The sequence below is a fragment of the Symphalangus syndactylus genome, chromosome 13 (genome assembly GCF_028878055.3).
Source record: "Symphalangus syndactylus isolate Jambi chromosome 13, NHGRI_mSymSyn1-v2.1_pri, whole genome shotgun sequence".
NCBI classification, from domain to species: domain Eukaryota; kingdom Metazoa; phylum Chordata; class Mammalia; order Primates; family Hylobatidae; genus Symphalangus; species Symphalangus syndactylus.
Window position 1 is genome coordinate 30,033,191 of NC_072435.2, and position 19,692 is coordinate 30,052,882.

Sequence of the window (19,692 nt, forward strand, 5' to 3'; positions counted from 1 at the left end):
GACAAAGAACATTCTTGTGCCTTTCTTTGTCTGGATTCAAAGAAGCAAAACTGCATATTCTGGTCACTCTCGGCTCTCATTCGATATCTGTATCCCAACAGCACCTGTGCAATTCAGCCTCCAGGAGTCCTTCAGGCCATGCCTCTTCCAACCCTTTACCTCTTACGTGTCTAATATTTTCTTTTCAGGAGACATTTGCTCAGAAGAGAATCAAATTGTTTCCTCTTATGCTTCTAAAGTCTGTTTTGAGATCGAACAAGATTATAAAAATCATCAGTTTCTGGGGCCTGAAGGAAATGTGGATGTTGAGTTGATTGATAAGAGCACAAACACATACAGGTGAGAATGGAAGATGCTAATGATTTGAAAACCGCTCTGATATAAAGGAAGTGTGTAGGCCAGGTGTGGTGACTCAGGCCTGTAATCTCGGTACTTTGGGAGGTAGAGGAGGGTGGAACACAAGGTCGGGAGTTCGAGACCAGCCTGGCCAACATGACGAAACCCTGTCTCTACTAAAAATACAAAAATTAGCCAGGCCTAGTGGCACACGCCTGTAGTCCCAGCTAATCGGGAGGCTGAGAAAGGAGAATCGCTTGAACCCAGGAGGCAGAGGTTGCAGTGAGATAAGATCTTGCCACTGCACTGCAGCCTAGGTGACAGAGCAAGACTTTGTCTCAAAATAAATAAATAAAAGAAATACAGATATAAAAGGAAGTGTATCGGCTCCATCACTTATGATAGCTAAAATTTCATCAATAATGTTTATTTCATGCACTGTGAAATTGGTATTTTAATTTCGACCTATATAGAATGAGATAAATTGGGGCCCAGAGAGGTTAATGAACTCCTCAGTGTTTTCTAATGTAGTGAAAGTCGCAGATGGGTCCTGAACCTTGTCTCACTTCAAATCCCACCTGCGTCTGCACATTGCTGCTTCAATCCAGTTCCTGGGGTTCTCCCGTCATGACATCGCTCTGGCTCCTTTCAGCGTTCGGTTCCCCACTGCTGGCTGGTATCTGTGGTCAGTCACCGGCCTCGGCTTCCTGGTAAGGGATGCGGTCACGTTGACGATTGCGTTTGGTTCCTGGAATCAGCACCTGGCCCTGGACCTGCAGCACCATGAACAGTGGCTGGTGGGTGGCCCCTTGTTTGACATCACTGCAGAGCCAGAGGAGGCTGTTGCCAAAATCCACCTCCCCCACTTCATCTCCCTCCAAGGTATTGTGGGGTGAGCAGAGGCTGTAGGGGCCGCTGGGGTGCATGCTGTCTCACTGCTGTTGTGGTTCTCCTGCAGCAGGTGAGGTGGACGTCTCCTGGTTCCTCGTTGCCCATTTTAAGAATGAAGGGATGGTCCTGGAGCATCCAGCCCGGGTGGAGCCTTTCTATGCTGTCCTGGAAAAGCCCAGCTTCTCTCTGATGGGCATCCTGCTGCGGATCGCCAGCGGGACCCGCCTCTCCATCCCCATCACCTCCAACACGTTGATCTATTATCACCCCCACCCCGAAGATGTTAAGTTCCACTTGTACCTTGTCCCCAGTGACGCCTTGCTAACGAAGGTAAGCTGCGTGATTTAGGAGAACAGAGAAGATGACAATTGTATTTCCAGGTTATCCCCTTGGCTCCTCCAATGGAACAGAAAGGGCAAGGCACAGTTTTCATGGAGAGCAGCATGGATCACTCTCCCCGAGGGTCGTCTATAGGTGCTGAATGTTGAGCCGCATGCAACAATCCCCGTAGAAATTCAGGACTACTGAGAAGGGACCTTCCTTTTCTGGCTCTCAAGGAGGAGATGGGCAGAAGAAATAATATGCAGAGATTCTCTCACCACATTTTATTTTATTTTATTTCTGAGACAGGTTCTTGCTCTGTCACCCACGCTGTAGTACAGTGGCACAATCTCAGCTCACTACACCCTCCGCCTCCTGGGCTCAAGGGATTCTCCTGTCTCAGCCTCCTGAGTAGCTGGGATTACAGGCACACACGATGACGCCCAGCTAATTTTTTTGTATTTTAAGTCGGGATGGGTTTCGCTATTTTGACCAGGCTGGTCTTGAACTCCTGACCTTAAGTGATCCTCCTGCCTCGGCCTCCCAAAATGCTGAGTTTACAGGCATGAGCCACTGGGCCCGGCCTCTCTCACCAAGTTTTAGCTGGATAATATCTGAATGACACTCTCACACTCACTCACATCTCTGGGGTAACTCCTTCCATTCAGTGGCATCTCCCTCTAGTGCATTTACAAAAGGCTGATGGTCCCACACCCTCTTAGGTTAGGGATGAAGCAGATGTTCTGCTTTCTGCAGCTCCATAGCTGCTGTGTTTCTGAATAAAATGCTGCTTCTGTGCCTCCAGCCTTGGTGCGAAGATTATGCCAGGAAGATTTCATTAAACTTTACTGTCCTGGCACCTAACACCTTTGCATCCCAATAACAAGAGGCAGGCGCTTGCCTGGCTGTATTTAAGATGGTAACTCTGGGTACTTTAAATACAAGAGAAAACTGGCTGTGTGCGATAGCTCTCGCCTGTAATCCCAGCACTTTGGGAGGCCGAGGAGGGAGGATCACCTAAGATCAGGAGTTCAAGACCAGCCTGGCCAACATGGTGAAACCCCCATCTCTACTAAAAATACAAAAATTAGCCAGGCGTGGTGGTGTCTGTGGTTGGCAGTGTTTTTTAAAGCAGTTTGAAAATAGAAGTCCATTCTCTTCTGGCTGATAAGGTTCCTGCTGAGAAGTCTACTGTTAATCTAATGGAGTTTCCTTTTTAGGTGACTAGATGGTTTTCTCTTGCTGATTTTCAGAATTTCCCTTCACTTGGCGTTCGACAGTCTGAAGACTCCATATCATGCTGAAGTTCATGTTGCAGTGTATTTTGCTGGTGATCATTTGGGCCTCCTGTATTCAGATCTTTAAATATCTTGCTAGGCTAGGAAAATTTTTGCCAGTTATTTTCTTAGATTCTCAATTTTTTGCTTTTTCTTCTCCCTTGGAAACACCGATGATTCATAAGTTTCATTGCTTTATGTAGTCCTATAATTCTTTTTTATTTATTATTTTATTTTAGTCTGACTGGATTAATTAAAAAGACTTGTCTTCAGGTTCTCTCCTCTGCTTGGTCTAGTCTATGATTAAAGCTTTTCACTGTATTTTGTAATTTTTCAAATGAATCTTTCATTTCTAGATGTTAATTTTTTCATTATTATTATACTTTAAGTTCTAGGGTACATGTGCACAATGTGCAGGTTTGTTACATATGTATACATGTGTCATGTTGGTGTGCTGCACCGGTTAACTTGTCATTTACATTAGGTATATCTCTTAATGCTATCCCTCCCCCATCCCTCCACCCCACGACAGGCCCCAGTGTGTGATGTTCCCCACCCTGTGTCCAAGTGTTCTCATTGTTCAATTCCCACCTATGGGTGAGAACATACGGTGTTTGGTTTTCTGTGCTTGCCATAGTTTGCTCAGAATGATGGTTTCCAGCTTCATCCATGTCTGTACAAAGGACATGAACTCATCCTTTTTTATGGCTGCGTAGTATTCCATGGTGTATATGTGCCACATTTTCTTAATCCAGTCTATCACTGATGGACATTTGGATTGGTTCCAAGTCTTTGCTACTGTGAATAGTGCCACAATAAACATATGTGTGCATGTGTCTTTATAGCAGCATGATTTATAATCCATCCCAGTAATGGGATGGCTGGGTCAAATGGTATTTCTAGTTCTAGATCCTTGAGGAATCACCACACTGTCTTCCACAATGGTTGAAGTAGCTTAGAGTCCCACCAACAGTGTAAAGGCATTCCAGTTTCTCCACATCCTTTCCAGCACCTGTTGTTTCCTTACTTTTTAATGATCTCCATTCTAACTGGCATGAGATGGTATCTCATTGTGGTTTTGATTTTCATTTCTCTGATGACCAGTGATGATGAGCATTTTTTCATGTGTCTATTGGCTGCATAAATGTCTTCTTTTGAGAAGTGTCTGTTCATATCCTTTGCCCACTTTTTGATGTGGTTGTTTGATTTTTTCCTTGTAAATTTGTTTGAGTTCTTTGCAGATTCTGGATATTAGCCCTTTGTCAGATGGGGAGATTGTAAAAATTGTCTCCCATTCTGTAGGTTGCCTGTTCACTCTGATGGTAGTTTCTTTTGCTGTGCAGAAGCTCTTTAGTTTAATTAGATCCCATTTGTCAATTTTGGCTTTTGCTGCCATTGCTTTTGGTGTTTTAGTCATGAAGACTTTGCCCATGCCTATGGCCTGAATGGTATTGCCTAGATTTTCTTCTAGGGTTTTTATGGTTTTAGATCTAACATTTAAGTCTTTAATCCATCTTGAATTAATTTTTGTATAAGGTGTAAGGAAGGGATCCAGTTTCAGCTTTCTACATATGGCTAGCCAGTTTTCCACCATTTATTAAATAGGGAATCCTTTCCTCATTTCTTGTTTTTGTCAGGTTTGTCAAAGATCAGATGGTTGTAGATGTGTGATGTTATTTCTGAGGCCTCTGTTCTGTTCCATTGGTCTATATATCTGTTTTGGTACCAGTACCATGCTGTTTTGGTTACTGTAGCCTTGTAGTATAGTTTGAACTCAGGTAGTGTGATGCCTCCAGCTTTGCTCTTTTGGCTTAGGATTGTCTTGGCAATATGGGCTCTTTTTTGGTTCCATATGAACTTTAAAGTATTTTTTTCCAATTCTATGAAGAAAGTCTTTGGTAGTTTGATGGGGGTGGCATTGAATCTATAAATTACCTTGGGCCGTATGGCCATTTTCACAATATTGATTCTTCCTATCCATGAGCATGGAATGTTCTTCCATTTGTTTGTGTCCTCTTTTATTTCGTTGAGCAATGGATTGTAGTTCTCCGTGAAGAGGTCCTTCACATCCATTGCAAGTTGGATTCCTAGGTATTTTATTCTCTTTGAAGCAATTGTGAATGGGAGTTCACTCATGATTTGGCTCTCTGTTTGTCTGTTATTGGTGTGGAGGAATGCTCTGTGATTTTTGCACATTGATTTTGTATCCTGAGACTTTGCTGAAGTTGCTTATCAGCTTAAGGAGATTTTGGGCTGAGACAGTGGGGTTTTCTAAATATACAATCATGTCTTCTGCAAACAGGGACAATTTGACTTCCTCTTTTCCTAATTGAATACCCTATATTTCTTTCTCTTGCCTCACTGCCCTGGCCAGAACTTCCAACACTATGTTGAATAGGAGTGGTGAGAGAGGGCATCCCTCTCTTGTGCCGGTTTTCAAAGGGAATGCTTCCAGTTTTTGCCCATTCAGTATGATATTGGCTGTGGGTTTGTCATATATAGCTCTTATTATTTTTAAATATGTCCCATCAATACCTCGTTTACTTAGAGTTTTTAGCATGAAGTGCGGTTGAATTTTGTTGAAGGCCTTTTCTGCATCTATTGAGATAATCATGTGGTTTTTGTCTTTGGTTCTGTTTACATGATGGATTATGTTTATTGATTTGCATATGTTGAGCCAGCCTTGCATCCCAGGGATGAAGCCAACTTGATCTTGGTGGATAAGCTTTTTGATGTGCTGCTGGATTCGGTTTGCCAGTATTTTATTGAGGATTTTTGCATCGATGTTCATCAGGGATATTGGTCTAAAATTCTCTTTTTTTGTTGTGACTCTGCCAGGCTTTGGTATCAGGATGATGTTGGCCTCATAAAATGAATTAGGGAGGATTCCCTCTTTTTCTATTGATTGGAGTAGTTTCAGAAGGACTGGTACCAGCTCCTTTTTGTACCTCTGGTAGAATTTGGCTGTGAATCTGATTCTGGACTTTTTTAGGTTGGTAGGTTATTAATTATTGCCTCAATTTCAGAACCTGTTATTGGTCTATTCTGGGATTCAAATTCTTCCTGGTTTAGTCTTGGGAGTGTGTATGTGTCCAGGAATTTATCCATTTCTTCTAGATTTTCTAGTTTATTTGTGTAGAGGTGTTTGTAGTATTCTCTGATTGTAGTTTGTATTTCTGTGGGATTGGTGGTGATATCCTCTTTATCATTTTTTATTGCATCTATTTGATTTTTCTCTCTTTTCTTTTTTATTAGTCCTGCTAGCGATCTATCAATTTTGTTGATCTTTTCAAGAAACCAGATCCTAGATTCATTGATTTTTTTGAAGGGCTTTCTTTTTTGTGTCTGTATCGCCTTCAGTTCTGCTCTGATCTTAGTTATTTCTTGCCTTCTGCTAGCTTTTGAATTTGTTTGCTCTTGCTTCTCTAGTTCTTTTAATTGTGATGTTAGTGTGTCAATTTTAGATCTTTCCTGCTTTCTCTTGTGGGCATTTTGTGCTATAAATTTCCCTCTACACACTGCTTTAAATGTGTCCCAGAGACTCTGGTACGTTGTGTCTTTGTTCTCATTGGTTTCAAAGAACATCTTTATTTCTGCCTTCATTTCGTTATTTACCCAGTAGTCATTCAGGAGCAAGTTGTTCAGTTTCCATGTAGTTGTATGGTTTTGAGTGAATTTCTTAATCCTGAGTTCTAGTTTGATTGCCCTGTGGTCTGAGAGACAGTTTGTTATAATTTCTGTTCTTTTACCTTTGCTGAGGAGTGCTTTACTTCCAACTATGTGGTCAATTTTGGAATAAGTGTGATGTGGTGCTGAGAAGAATGTACATTCTGTTGATTTGGGGTGGAGAGTTCTGAAGATGTCTGTTAGGTCTGCTTGGTGCGGAGCTGAGTTCAAGTACTGGATATCCTTGTTAACCTGTCTCGTTGATCTGTCTAATGTTGACGGTGGGGTGTTAAAGTCTCCCATTATTATTGTGTGGGAGTCTAAGTCTCTTTGTAGGTCTCTAAGGACTTGCTTTATGAATCTGGGTGCTCCTGTATTGGGTACATATATATTTAGGATAGTTAGCTCTTCTTGTTGAATTGATCCCTTTAACATTATGTAATGGCCTTCTTTGTCTCTTTTGATCTTTGTTGGTTTAAAGTCTGTTTTATCAGAGGCTGGGATTGCAACCCCTGCTTTTTTTTGTTTTCCATTTGCTTGGTAGATCTTCCTCCATCCCTTTATTTTGAGCCTATGTGTGCCTCTGCATGTGAGATGGGTCTCCTGAATACAGCACACTGATGGGTCTTTAATTGGGGCATTTAGCCCATTTACATTTAAAGTTAATATTGTTATGTGTGAATTTGATCCTGTCACTATGATGTTAGCTGGTTATTTAGTTGATGCAGTTTCTTCCTAGCATCGATGGTCTTTACAATTTGGCATGTTTTTGCAGTGGCTGGTACCGGTTGTTCCTTTCCATGTTTAGTGCTTCCTTCAGGAGCTCTTGTAAGGCAGGCCTGGTGGTGACAAAATCTCTCAACATTTGCTTGTCTGTAAGGGATTTTATTTCTTCTTCACTTATGAAGCTTAGTTTGGCTGGATATGAAATTCTGGGTTGAAAATTCTTTTCTTTAAGAATGCTGAAATTTGGCCCCCACTCTCTTCTGGCTTGTAGGTTTTCTGCCGAGAGATCTGCTGTTAGTCTGATGGGCTTCCCTTTGTGGGTAATCCGACCTTTCTTTCTGGCTGCCCTTAACATTTTTTCCTTCATTTCAACTTTGGCGAATCTGACAATTATGTGTCTTGGGGTTGCTCTTCTCGAGGAGTATCTTTGTGGCATTCTCTGTATTTCCTGAATTTGAAAGTTGGCCTGCCTTGCTAGGTTGGGGAAGTCCTCCTGGATAATATCCTAAAGAGTGTTTTCCAACTTGGTTCCATTCTCCCTGTCACTTTCAAGTACACCAATCAGACGTAGATTTGGTCTTTTCACATAGTCCCATATTTCTTGGAGGCTTTGTTCGTTTCTTTTTACTATTTTTTCTCTGAACTTCTCTTCTTGCTTCATTTCATTAATTTGATCTTCATTCACTGATACCCTTTCTTCCACTTGATCAGATCAGCTTGTGTACACGTCACATAGTTCTCGTTCCATGGTTTTCAGCTCCATCAGATCATTTAAGGATTTCTCTACACTGTTTATTGTAGTTAGCCATTCGTCTAATCTTTTTTCAAGGTTTTTACCTTTTTTGCAATGGGTTTGAACATCCTTCTTTAGCTCAGAGAAGTTTGTTATTACCGATTGTCTGAAGCCTTCTTCTCTCAACTTGTCAAAGTCATTCTCCGTCCAGGTTTGTTCCATTGCTGGTGAGGAGCTACATTCCTTTGGAGAAGAGGCTCTCTGATTTTTAGAATTTTCACCTTTTCTGCTCTGGTTTCTCCTCATGTTTGTGGTTTTATCTACCTTTGGTCTTTGATGATGGTGACGTACAGATGGGGTTTTGGTGTGGATGTCCTTTCTGTTAGTTTTTCTTCTAACAGTCAGGACCCTTAGCTGCAGGTCTGTTGGAGTTTGCTGGAGGTCCACTTCAGACCCCGTTTGCCTGGGTATCACCAGCGGAGGCTGCAGAACAGCAAATATTGCAGAACGGCAAATGTTGCTGCCTGATCCTTCCTCTGGAAGCTTCATCTCAGAGGGGCACCTGGCTATATGATGTGTCAGTCAGCCCCTACTGGGAGATGTCTCCGAGTTAGGCTACTCAGGGGTCAGGGACCCACTTGAGGCGGTAGTCTGTCTGTTCTCAGATCTCAAGCACCACGCTGGGAGAAGCACTACTCTCTTCAAAGCTGTCAGATGGGGACGTTTAACTCTGCAGAAGTTTCTGCTGCCTTTTGTTCAGCTATGTCCTGCCCCCAGAGGTGGAATCTACAGAGGCAGGCAGGCCTCCTTGAGCTGCGGTGGGCTCCACCCAGTTCAAGCTTGTAGGCCACTTTGTTTACCTACTCAAGCCTCAGCAATGGTGGATGCCCCTCCCCCAGCCTTGCTGCCACCTTGCAGTTCGATCTCAGACTGCTGTGCCAGCAGTGAGTGAGGCTCCATGGGCGTGGGACCTTCCGAGCCAGGCGTGGGGTATTATCTCCTGGTGTGCCATTTTCTAAGGCTGTTGGAAAAGCACAGTATTAGGGTGGGAGTGTCCTGATTTTCTAGGTACCGTCTGTCACGGCTTCCCTTTGCTAGGAAAGGGAATTCCCTGACCTCTTGCGCTTCCTGCGTGAGGTAATGCCCCGCCCTGCTCTGTGGGCTGCACCCACTGTCTGACAAGCCCCAGTGAGAGGAACCCGGTACCTTAGTTGGAAATGCAGAAATCAGCTGTCTTCTGCATTGCTCAGGCTGGGAGCTGCAGACTGGAGCTGTTCCTATTTGGCCATCTTGGAAACTCCCTCTAGATGTTAATTTTTTTAAGATATCTGTCTCATTGGTAAATCTGTAGTTCACATCCTGAATTAATTTTCAGACTTTTTTTTGTATTAGTTTCCAGATTTATCTTGCATCTCTTACTGAGATTCTTTAAGCTCAATCTTTTGAATTATTTATCTGGCACTTTGAAAATTTCATTTTGGTTAGGATCCATTGGTAGAGAATTACTATGTTCCTTTGGGGATGTCATAACACCCTGATTTTTCATACTTCCTTTATTATAATGCTGTGTCCCCACCCAAATCTCATTTTGAATTGTAGCTCCCATAATCCCCACATGTTGTGGGAGGTGATTGAATCATGGGACAGGTTTCTCCTGTGTTGTTCTCGTGATAGCAAGTAAGTCTCATGAGATCTGATGGTTTTATAAAGGGGAGTTTCCTGCACAGGCTCTCTCTTGCCTGCCGCCATGTAAGACATGACTTTGCTCCTCCTTTGCAGTCTATCATGATTGTGAGGCCTCCCCAGCCATGTGGAACTGTGAGTCAATTCAACTTCGTTCATTTATGAATTACTCATTCTTGGGCAGTCCTTTATAGCAGCATATGAATGGACTAATACATCTATTCAACAAATATTTATTGTGTGCCTTGTATATTCCGGGTACTATTTTAGGGGATGGGGATGCATCAGTGAAGAAATAGTGAAAAACATGACAACGTATGATATTACATGGAATGTTCATGCTATAGGAAAAATATATGTGTGGATAGTAAGAACTCTAAAAAATAAAGAATGCTGTTCCATTCTTTGAAAATAAGTACAGCAGTATGTCTCTCAACCTCTGCAGAAATTGGTCCATAATGATAAACCTGCCAATGTTATACTGATGTGTTTGGTTCTTATACTTCCAGTCTGTTGTTATAATTTACATTGAATATATCTGTTCATTTAAAATAATCATTCATAGAGATGGCATGATACATCATGTCTTTCCTCTGTCAGTTTCTTTTTATCCTTCTGGAGTTGGTTCTCTTTATAGGCATATGAGTGATGCCTCCCAGATAGGTCTCCACATCCTTTCTCTGCTTAATTCCCATCATGAATTCATCCCTTTCCTCAATGCGACTTGAATTTTTTTCTTTTATTTGATCTTCCAGGCCCAGTTTAGGTTTCAGCTTTGCCCATCCTTTCTTCATCGATATCATTGATATTTTTAAATTAATATAATATGCACATAATATATTGCTCCATAATTTTCACAGTGGACACGCCCATGTATCCAGCACCCAGAGCAAGATACAGAACATCACCAGCTTCCCTGAGGCCCCCTTGAACCCTCTCCCAGTCATTACCCCAAGGGTGTCTAACAGCTGGACTAATAATACCACCTGCTGTCATTGCTTTTAGTTTAAATTCTTGTTCGTTAATTCCATAAAGTCTCTACTGAGTTGCACCTGAGTCTTCTGAAAGGTTTTCTTATTGATTGAATTCCATTCTGTCTTTGGTGGCTGCTCAGATATTTCTGAGGTCTCACTTTCTGTTCCAGCTGCTGGTTCTCTCAGAGGGGACTTCATTCTTCTGTATCTGCTCACCGGTACTCAGGTGGCCGAGTATCTAACAGCAACCCTGTGATGGAGAGAAGTAACATCTCTACTCTCGCCCATCATAAACTTGTTCACAGACACAGCCAAGCTACCAGTCCTCAGCAGAGGCACCAAAACAAAGCCTCTTTGTCCTTGGGTTTTATAAGTCCCCTGGCCAAACTCTTCACAGTGTAAAAATAAAATCAAACTATACAATAATTTATGATAAGTTTACCATTCACAAGAAATCCTTTGGCTCTGAGATGTCCGTCAGCAAAATGTTAATAATATATCTTTTTTGCATAGAGGCATATTTACATCTATCTATCTAGTTTATCACTCTACCATCTGTCTGTCTATTTATCTCTGTGTGTCCTTCTGGGTCTTGGCTACATGGGTGTGTCCACTGTGAAAATTATGGAGCAATAAATTATTTGCATATTTTATTAATTAAAAATATAATCTATCTATCAATCATCTCAATTTTTTTTTTTGAAATGCAGTCTCACTCTGTCACCCAGGCTGGAGTGCTGTGGCGAGATCTCAGCTCACTGCAACCTCTGCCTCCTGGGTCGAAGCAATTTTCCTACCTCAGCCTCCCAAGTAGTTGGGATTACAGACGTGCGTCACCACGCCCAGCTCATTTTTGTATTTTTAGAAGAGATGGGGCTTCACCATGTTGGCCAGGCTGGTCTCGAACTCCTGACCTTAGGTGACCCACCTGTGTCGGCCTCCCAAAGTGCTGGGATTACAGCCATGAGCCACCGTGCCCGGCCCTATCATCTCAATCTTTGCATCAACTGAATCATATCCTAGGTGCTACTTAATACAATATATAGAAAACTTTTTATGCCACTGTTTGTGCTTATTTCCTTTTTTGTGTGCTTTCTAATGTTTCTCCCCCTTCTTCCTCAGATGATAGATGATGAGGAAGATCGCTTCTGTGGTGTGCGTCTACAGACATCACCTCCAGTGGAACCCCTGAACTTTGGTGCCCGTTATATTGTGTCTAATTCTGCTCATCTGGAAATAATACCCACGGTTGGTAGAATTCAAATCTAACACAGCAGATTTCAGAATATTTTGTACTTTTGAAACAAATAGAAGAATTTTAGCAAAATGCAATTTTTTTCATTAATCACAAATACAAAGTTTTTAAAAATTGAAAATACAGGAAAACAGTCTTAACCAAATTACATATTTCTAAGACCTTAACACAAGCAGTGGTAACATTTTAGCATTTGGGGCACTTATATTGTGATTTAAACTGTACATTTAGTTATCTGAATTGAAGTTTCCACTTCTCTGTTATGGTTCCCTGCAGGCCTGACATCTTGTCTAGCTAAGTCACTTAACAAGTATTTTTTAAGGTGTTTGAATGAAGAAATATAATATCTTGGCTGGGCTCAGTAGCTCACACCTGTAATCCCAGCACTTTGGGAGGCCGAGGCAGGCAGATCATGAGTCAAGAGTTCGAGACCAGCCTGACCAACATGGTGAAACCCCTTCTCTACTAAAAAATACACAAAAAATGAGCCGGGCGTGGTGGCGTGCGCCTGTAATCCCAGCTACTCAGGAGGCCGAGGCAGGAGAATCACTTGAACCCAGGAGCTGGAGATTGCAGTGAGCTGAGATCATGCCACTGCACTCCACCCTGGGCAACAGAGTCGGACTCCATCTCAAAAACAAAAACATAAAATTAAAAAAGTAAAAGAAATATGATATCTTATATTATGTATTACATTTTTGTATTTTTACTGGAGATTACAGGTGTGAGCCACTGTGCCCAGAGCTTATCTATGTTTTATAGCCTTATGTTCCAGGCTGCTCTTTGTTAGGAGAGAAGTGATTTATTTGAACTGCCTGAGGGTAGAAAGGGAGCAATTTCTGAGCTACTTCTTGTTAGAAGGAAATTTTTTTGCTGGGGAATCTCTTCACCCTAACTATCTACCTAAATGATTTTCTATCTCTGTTAACAACAGCCAGACAGTTCCTGGAAGCTCAGTTGTCCTTCAGGCAAGATACATTCTTGGTTGTTGCAGGACCTTGCATAAACATTGCTGGTATGGAGATAAATAAAATACAGGGAGTTCCTTACAAAAAAAAATACAACATAGTAAGCATGGCATAAGAAATGGTCATCGTAAGGCTGGGCATGGTTGCTTAGGCCTGTAATCCCAGTACTTTGGGAAGCCAAGGTGGACAGATCACTTGAAGTCAGGAGTTCGAGACCAGCCTGGCCAACGTGGTGAAACCTCATCTCTACTAAAAATACAAAAATTAGCTGGGATTGGTGGCGTGCAACTGTAGTCCCAGCTACTCAGGAGGCTGGGCAGGAGAATCACTTGAACCTGTGAGGTAAAGGTTGTAGTGAACCGAGATCACACCACTGCACTCCAGCCTGGGTGACAGAGCAAGACTCTGTCTCAAAAACAAAAACAAACAAACAAAGAAATGGCAATTGTAATATGAGGTGATAATCTTGAGCAAGGTAAAATCTCCTTAGAGTCATCTTCGTTTTAAAAAGATGGAGAACCGAGGCCGGGAGCTGTGGCTCATATCCATAATCCCAGCACTTTGGGAGGCTGAGACAGACAGATCATGAGGTCAGGAGATTGAGACCATCCTGGCTAACATGGTGAAGCCCTGTCTCTACTAAAAATACAAAAAATTGGTTGGGTGTGGTGGCACGTGCCTGTAGTCCCAGCTACTCAGGTGGCTGAAGCAGGAGAATCACTTGAACCTGGGAAGCAGAGGTTGCAGTGAGCTGAGAACGAGCCACTGCACTTCAGCCTGGGTGACAGAGTGAGACTCCATATCAAAAAAAAAAAAAAGGAGAAACAAGGACTTCATGTCTTAGAATTTTTAAATTACTATTTTCCGGTTCATTGCAAGATGGCCAAATAGGAATAGCTCCGGTCTGCAGCTCCCAGTGTGATTGATGCAGAAGATGGGTGATTTCTGCATTTCTAACCGAGGTACCTGGTTCATCTCATTGGGACTGGTTGGAAAGTGGGTGCAGCCCACGGAGGGCAAGCCGAAGCAGCGCAGGGCATTGCCTCACCCGGGAAGTGCAAGGGGTTGGGGGATTTCCCTTTCCTAGCCAAGGGAAGCCGTGACAGACTGTACCAGGAAAATTGGGACACTGCCACCTAAACACTGCGTTTTTCCAACAGTCTTAGCAAACGGCACCCCAGGAGATTATATCCTGCACCTGGTTCAACAGGTCCCATGCCCATGGAGCCTTGCTCCCTGCTAGTCTAAGATCGAACTGCGAGGCTGCAAGCCTGGCTGGAGGAGGGGCATCCACCATTGCTGAGGCTTGAGTAGGTAAACAAAGCAGCTGGTAAGCTCGAAGTGGGTGGAGCCCATTGCAGCTCAATGACACCCAAGTGCCTGCCACCTCTGGTGGCAGGGCATAGCAGGACAAAAGGCAGCACAAGCTTCTGCAGACTTAAATGTCCCTGTCTGACAGCTCTGAAGAGAGCAGTGGTTCTACCAGCATGGTGTTTTGAGCTCTGTCTACTCAAGTCGTCCCTGACCCCCTTGTAGCCTAACTTGGAGACACCTCCCAGTAGGGGCCGACTGACACCTCATACAGCTGGGTGCCTCTCTGAGATGAAGCTTCCAGAGGAAGGATCAGGCAGCAATATTTGCTTTTCTGAAATATTTGCTGTTCTGCAGCCTCCGCTGGTGATACCTAGGCAAATAGGGTATGGAGTGGACTGCCAGCAAACTCCAACAGATCTGCAGCTGAGGGACCTGACTGTTAGAAGGAAAACTGACAAACAGAAAGGAATAGCATCAACATCAACAGAAAGGACATCCACACCAAAACCTCATCTGTAGGTCACCAACATCAAAGATCAAAGGTAGATAAAACCACAAAGATGGGGAGAAACCAGAGCAGAAAAGTTGAAAATTCTAAAAACCAGAGCACTCCTTCTCCTCCAAAGGATTGCAGCTCCTCACCAGCAATGGAACAAAGCTGGACAGAGAATGACGAGTTGACAGAAGTAGGCTTCAGAAAGTCGGTAATAACAAACATCTCCAAGCTAAAGGAGAATGTTCAAAGGAAAACCTTGAAAAAAGATTAGATGAATGGCTAACTAGAATAAACAGTGCAGAGAAGATATTAAATGACCTGATGGAGCTGAAAACCACAGCATGGGAACTACGTGACACATGCACAAGCTTCAAAAGCCAATTCGATCAAGTGGAAGAACTGATATCAGTGATTGAAGATCAAATTAATGAAATGAAGCAAGAAGAGAAATTTAGAGAAAAAACAGAAAAAAGAAACGAACAAAGCCTCCAAGAAATATGGGACTATGTGAAAAGACCAAATATACATTTGATTGGTGTACCTGAAAGTGATGGGGAGAATGGAACCAAGTTGGAAAACACTCTTCAGGATATTATCCAGGAGAACTTCTCCAACCTAGCAAGGCAGGCCAACATTCAAATTCAGGAAATACAGAGAACACCACAAAGATATTCCTCAAGAAGAGCAACCCCAAGACACATAATTGTCAGATTCACCAAAGTTGAAATGAAGGAAAAAATGTTTAGGGCAGCCAGAGAGAAAGGTTGGGTTACCCACAAAGGGAAGCCCATCAGACTAACAGCGGATCTCTCAGCAGAAACCTTACAAGCCAGACGAGACTGGGAGCCAAAATTCAGCATTCTTTTTTTTTTTTTTTTTTTTTTTTTTTTTGAGACGGAGTCTCGCTCTTTCACCCAGGCTGGAGTGCAGTGGCGCGATCTCGGCTCACTGCCGGCTCCGCCCCCTGGGGTTCACGCCATTCTCCTGCCTCAGCCTCCCGCGTAGCTGGGACTACAGGCGCCTGCCACCTCGCCCGGCTAATTTTTTGTATTTTTAGTAGAGACGGGGTTTCACCGTGTTAGCCAGGATGGTCTCGATCTCCTGACCTTGTGATCCGCCCACCTCGGCCTCCCAAAGTGCTGGGATTACAGGCGTGAGCCACCGCGCCCGGCTCAGCATTCTTAAAGAAAAGAATTTTCAACCCAGAATTTCATATCCAGCCAAACTAAGCTTCATAAGTGAAGGAGAAATAAACTCCTTTACAGACAAGCAAATGCTGAGAGATTTTGTCACCACCAGGCCTGCCTTACAACAGCTCCTGAAGGAAGCCCTAAACATGGAAAGGAACAACCATTACCAGCCACTGCAAAAACATGCCAAATTGTAAAGATCATCAATGCTAGGAAGAAACTGCATCAACTAATATGCAAAATAACCAGCTAACATCATAATGACAGGATCAAATTCACATGTAACAATATTAACTTTAAATGTAAACGGGCTAAATGCCCCAATTAAAAGACACAGACCAGCAAATTAGATAAAGAGTCAAGACCCATCAGTGTGCTGTATTCAGGAGACCCATCTCACATGCAGAGACACACATAGGCTCAAAATAAAGGGATGGAGGAAGATCTACCAAGAAAGTGGAAAACAAAAAAAGCAAGGGTTGTAATCCTAGCCTCTGATAAAACAGACTTTAAACCAACAAAGATCAAAAGAGACAAAGAAGGCCATTACATAATGTTAAAGGGATCAACTCAACAAGAAGAATTGACTATCCTAAATATATATGCACCCAATACAGGAGCACCCAGATTCATAAAGGAAGTCCTGAGAGACCTACAAAGAGACTTAGACTCCCACACAATAATAATGGGAGACTCTAACACCTCACTGTCAATATTAGACAGATCAACGAGACGGAAGGTTAACAAGGATATCCAGGACTTGAACTCAGCTCTGCAGCAAGCTGACCTAATACACATCTACAGAACTCTCCACCCCAAATCAACAGCATATACATTCTTCTCAGCACCACATTACACTTATTCCAAAATTGACCACATAGTTGGAAGTGAAGCAGTCCTCAGCAAATGTAAAAGAACAGAAATCACAACAAACTGTCTCTGAGACCACAGTGCAATCAAATTAGAACTCAGGATTAAGAAATTCACTCAAAACCATACAACTACATGGAAACTGAACAACTTGCTGCTGAATGACTACTGGGTAAATAACGGAATGAAGGCAGAAATAAAGATGTTCTTTGAAACCCAGGAGAACAAAGACACAATGTACTAGAGTCTCTGGGACACATTTAAAGCAGTGTGTAGAGGGAAATTTATAGCACGAAATGCCCACAGGAGAAAGCAGGAAAGATCTAAAATCCACACCCTAACATCACAATTAAAAGAACTAGAGAGGCAAGAGCAAACAAATTCAAAAGCTAGCAGAAGGCAAGAAATAACTAAGATCGGAGCAGAACTGAAGGAGATAGAGACACACACACACACACACACACACACACAAAAAAAAACCCTTCAAAAAATCCATGAATCTAGGAGCTGGTTTTTTGAAAAGATCAGCAAAATTGATAGATCACTAGCAAGACTAATAAAGAAGAAAAGAGAAGAATCAAATAGACTCAATAAAAAATGATAAATGGGAGATCACACCACTGATCCCACAGAAATACAAACTACCATCAGAGAATACTATAAACACCTCTACGCAAATGAACTTGAAAATCTAGAAGAAATGGATAAATTCCTGGACACATACACACTCCCAAGACTAAACCAGGAAGAAGTTGAATCGCTGAATAGACCAATAACAGGCTCTGAAATTGAGGCAATAATTAATAGCCTACCAACCAAAAAAAGTTCAAGACCAGATGGTTTCACAGCCGAATTCTACCAGAGGTACAAAAAGGAGCTGATGCCATTCCTTCTGAAACTATTCCAATCAATAGAAAAAGAGGGAATCCTCCCTAACTCATTTTATGAGGCCAACATCATCCTGATACCAAAGCCTGGCAGAGACACAACAAAAAGAATTTTAGACCAATATCCCTGATGAACATCGATGCAAAAATCCTCAATAAAATACCAGCAAACCGAATCCAGCAGCACATCAAAAAGCTTATCCACCAAGATCAGGTTGGCTTCATCCCTGGGATGCAAGGCTGGCTCAACATATGCAAGTCAATAAACCTAGTCCATCACATAAACAGAACCAAAGACAAAAACCACATGATTATCTCAATAGATGCAGAAAAGGCCTTCGACAATATTCAACAGCCTTTCATACTAAAAACTCTGAATAAACTAGGTATTGATGGAATGTATCTCAAAACAATAAGAGCTATTTATGACAAACCCACAGCCAGTATCATACTGAATGGGCAAAAACTGGAAGCATTCCCTTTGAAAACTGGCACAAGACAGAGATGCCCTCTCTCACCACTCCTATTCAACAGAGTGTTGGAAGTTCTGGCCAGGGCAATCAGGCAAGAGAAAGAAATAAAGGGTATTCAATTAGGAAAAGAGGAAGTCAAATTGTCCCTGTTTGCAGAAGACATGATTGTATATTTAGAAAACCCCATCGTCTCAGCCCAAAATCTCCTTAAGCTGATAAGCAACTTCAGCAAAGTCTCAGGATACAAAATCAATGTGCAAAAATCACAAGCATTCCTCCACACCAATAACAGACAGAGAGCCAAATCGTGAGTGAACTCCCATTCACAATTGCTTCAAAGAGTATAAAATACCTAGGAATCCAACTTGCAAGGGATATGAAGGACCTCTTCAAGGAGAACTACAAACCACTGCTCAATGAAATAAAAGAGGACACAAACAAATGGAAGAACATTCCATGCCCATGGATAGGAAGAATCAATATTGTGAAAATGGCCATACTGCCCAAGGGAATTTATAGATTCAATGCCATCTCCATTAAGCTACCAATGACTTTCTTCACAGAATTGGAAAAAACTACTTTAAAGTTCATATGGAACCAAAACAGAGCCCACATTGCCAAGACAATCCTAAGCGAAAATAACAAAGCTGGAGGCATCACGCTACCTGAGTTCAAACTATACTACAATGCTACAGTAACCAAGACAGCATACTACTGGTACCCAAACAGAGGTATAGACCAATGGAACAGAATAGAGGCCTCAGAAATAACACCACATATATACAACCATCTGATCTTTGACAAACGTGACAAAAACAAAAAATTGGGAAAGGATTCCCTATTTAATAAATGGTGCTGGGAAAAATGGCTAGCCATATGTAGGAAGCTGAAACTGGATACTTTCCTTACACCTTATTCAAAAATTAATTCAGGATGGATTAAAGACTTAAATGTTAGACATAAAACCATAAAAACCCTAGAAGAAAACCTAGGCAATACCATTCAGGACATAGGCATGGGCAAGGAATTCATGACTAAAACACCAAAGCAATGGCAGCAAAAGCCAAAATTGACAAATGGGATCTAATTAAACTAAAGAGCTTCTGCACAGCAAAAGAAACTACCATCAGAGTGAACAAGCAACCTACAGAATGGGAGAAAATTTTTGCAATCTACTCATCTGACAAAGGGTTAATATCCAGAATCTACAAAGAACTTAAACAAATTTACAAGAAAAAATCAATCCCATCAAAAAGCGGGCAAAGGATATGAACAGACACTTTTGAAAAGAAGACATTTATGCAGCCAACAGACACATGAAAAAATGCTCATCATCACTGGTCATCAGAGAAATGAAAATCAAAACCACAATGAGATACCATCTCACACCAGTTAGAATGGTGATCATTAAAGTCAGGAAACAACAGGTACTGGAGAGAATGTGGAGAAATAGGAACACTTTTACACTGTTAGTGGGACTGTAAATTAGTTCACCCATTGTGGAAGACAATGTGGCGATTCCTCAAGGATCTAGAGCTAGAAATACCATTTGACCCAGCAATCCTGTTACTGGGTATATACCCAAAGGATTATAAATCATGCTACTATAAAGACACATGTACATGCATGTTT

The 19,692-nt window shown here is 42.1% G+C and overlaps 1 protein-coding gene across 50 annotated transcripts in view; it reads left to right on the forward strand.

Annotated features, from left to right (window-relative positions):
• CARD8 (caspase recruitment domain family member 8) overlaps positions 1-19,692 on the forward strand; it is a 53,399-nt gene that overhangs the window by 24,937 nt on the left and 8,770 nt on the right. For 35 of the 50 annotated variants that reach the window (XM_063615862.1, XM_063615856.1, XM_063615864.1 and 32 more), the window contains 4 exons: positions 189-339; positions 989-1,218; positions 1,295-1,557; positions 11,730-11,855. In XM_063615862.1, coding sequence (XP_063471932.1) covers positions 189-339; positions 989-1,218; positions 1,295-1,557; positions 11,730-11,855 — 770 coding nt within the window. The remainder of the gene's footprint in view (positions 1-188; positions 340-988; positions 1,219-1,294; positions 1,558-11,729; positions 11,856-19,692) is intronic. The other 15 variants (XM_063615875.1, XM_063615888.1, XM_063615890.1 and 12 more) reach the window with 1 other exon arrangement.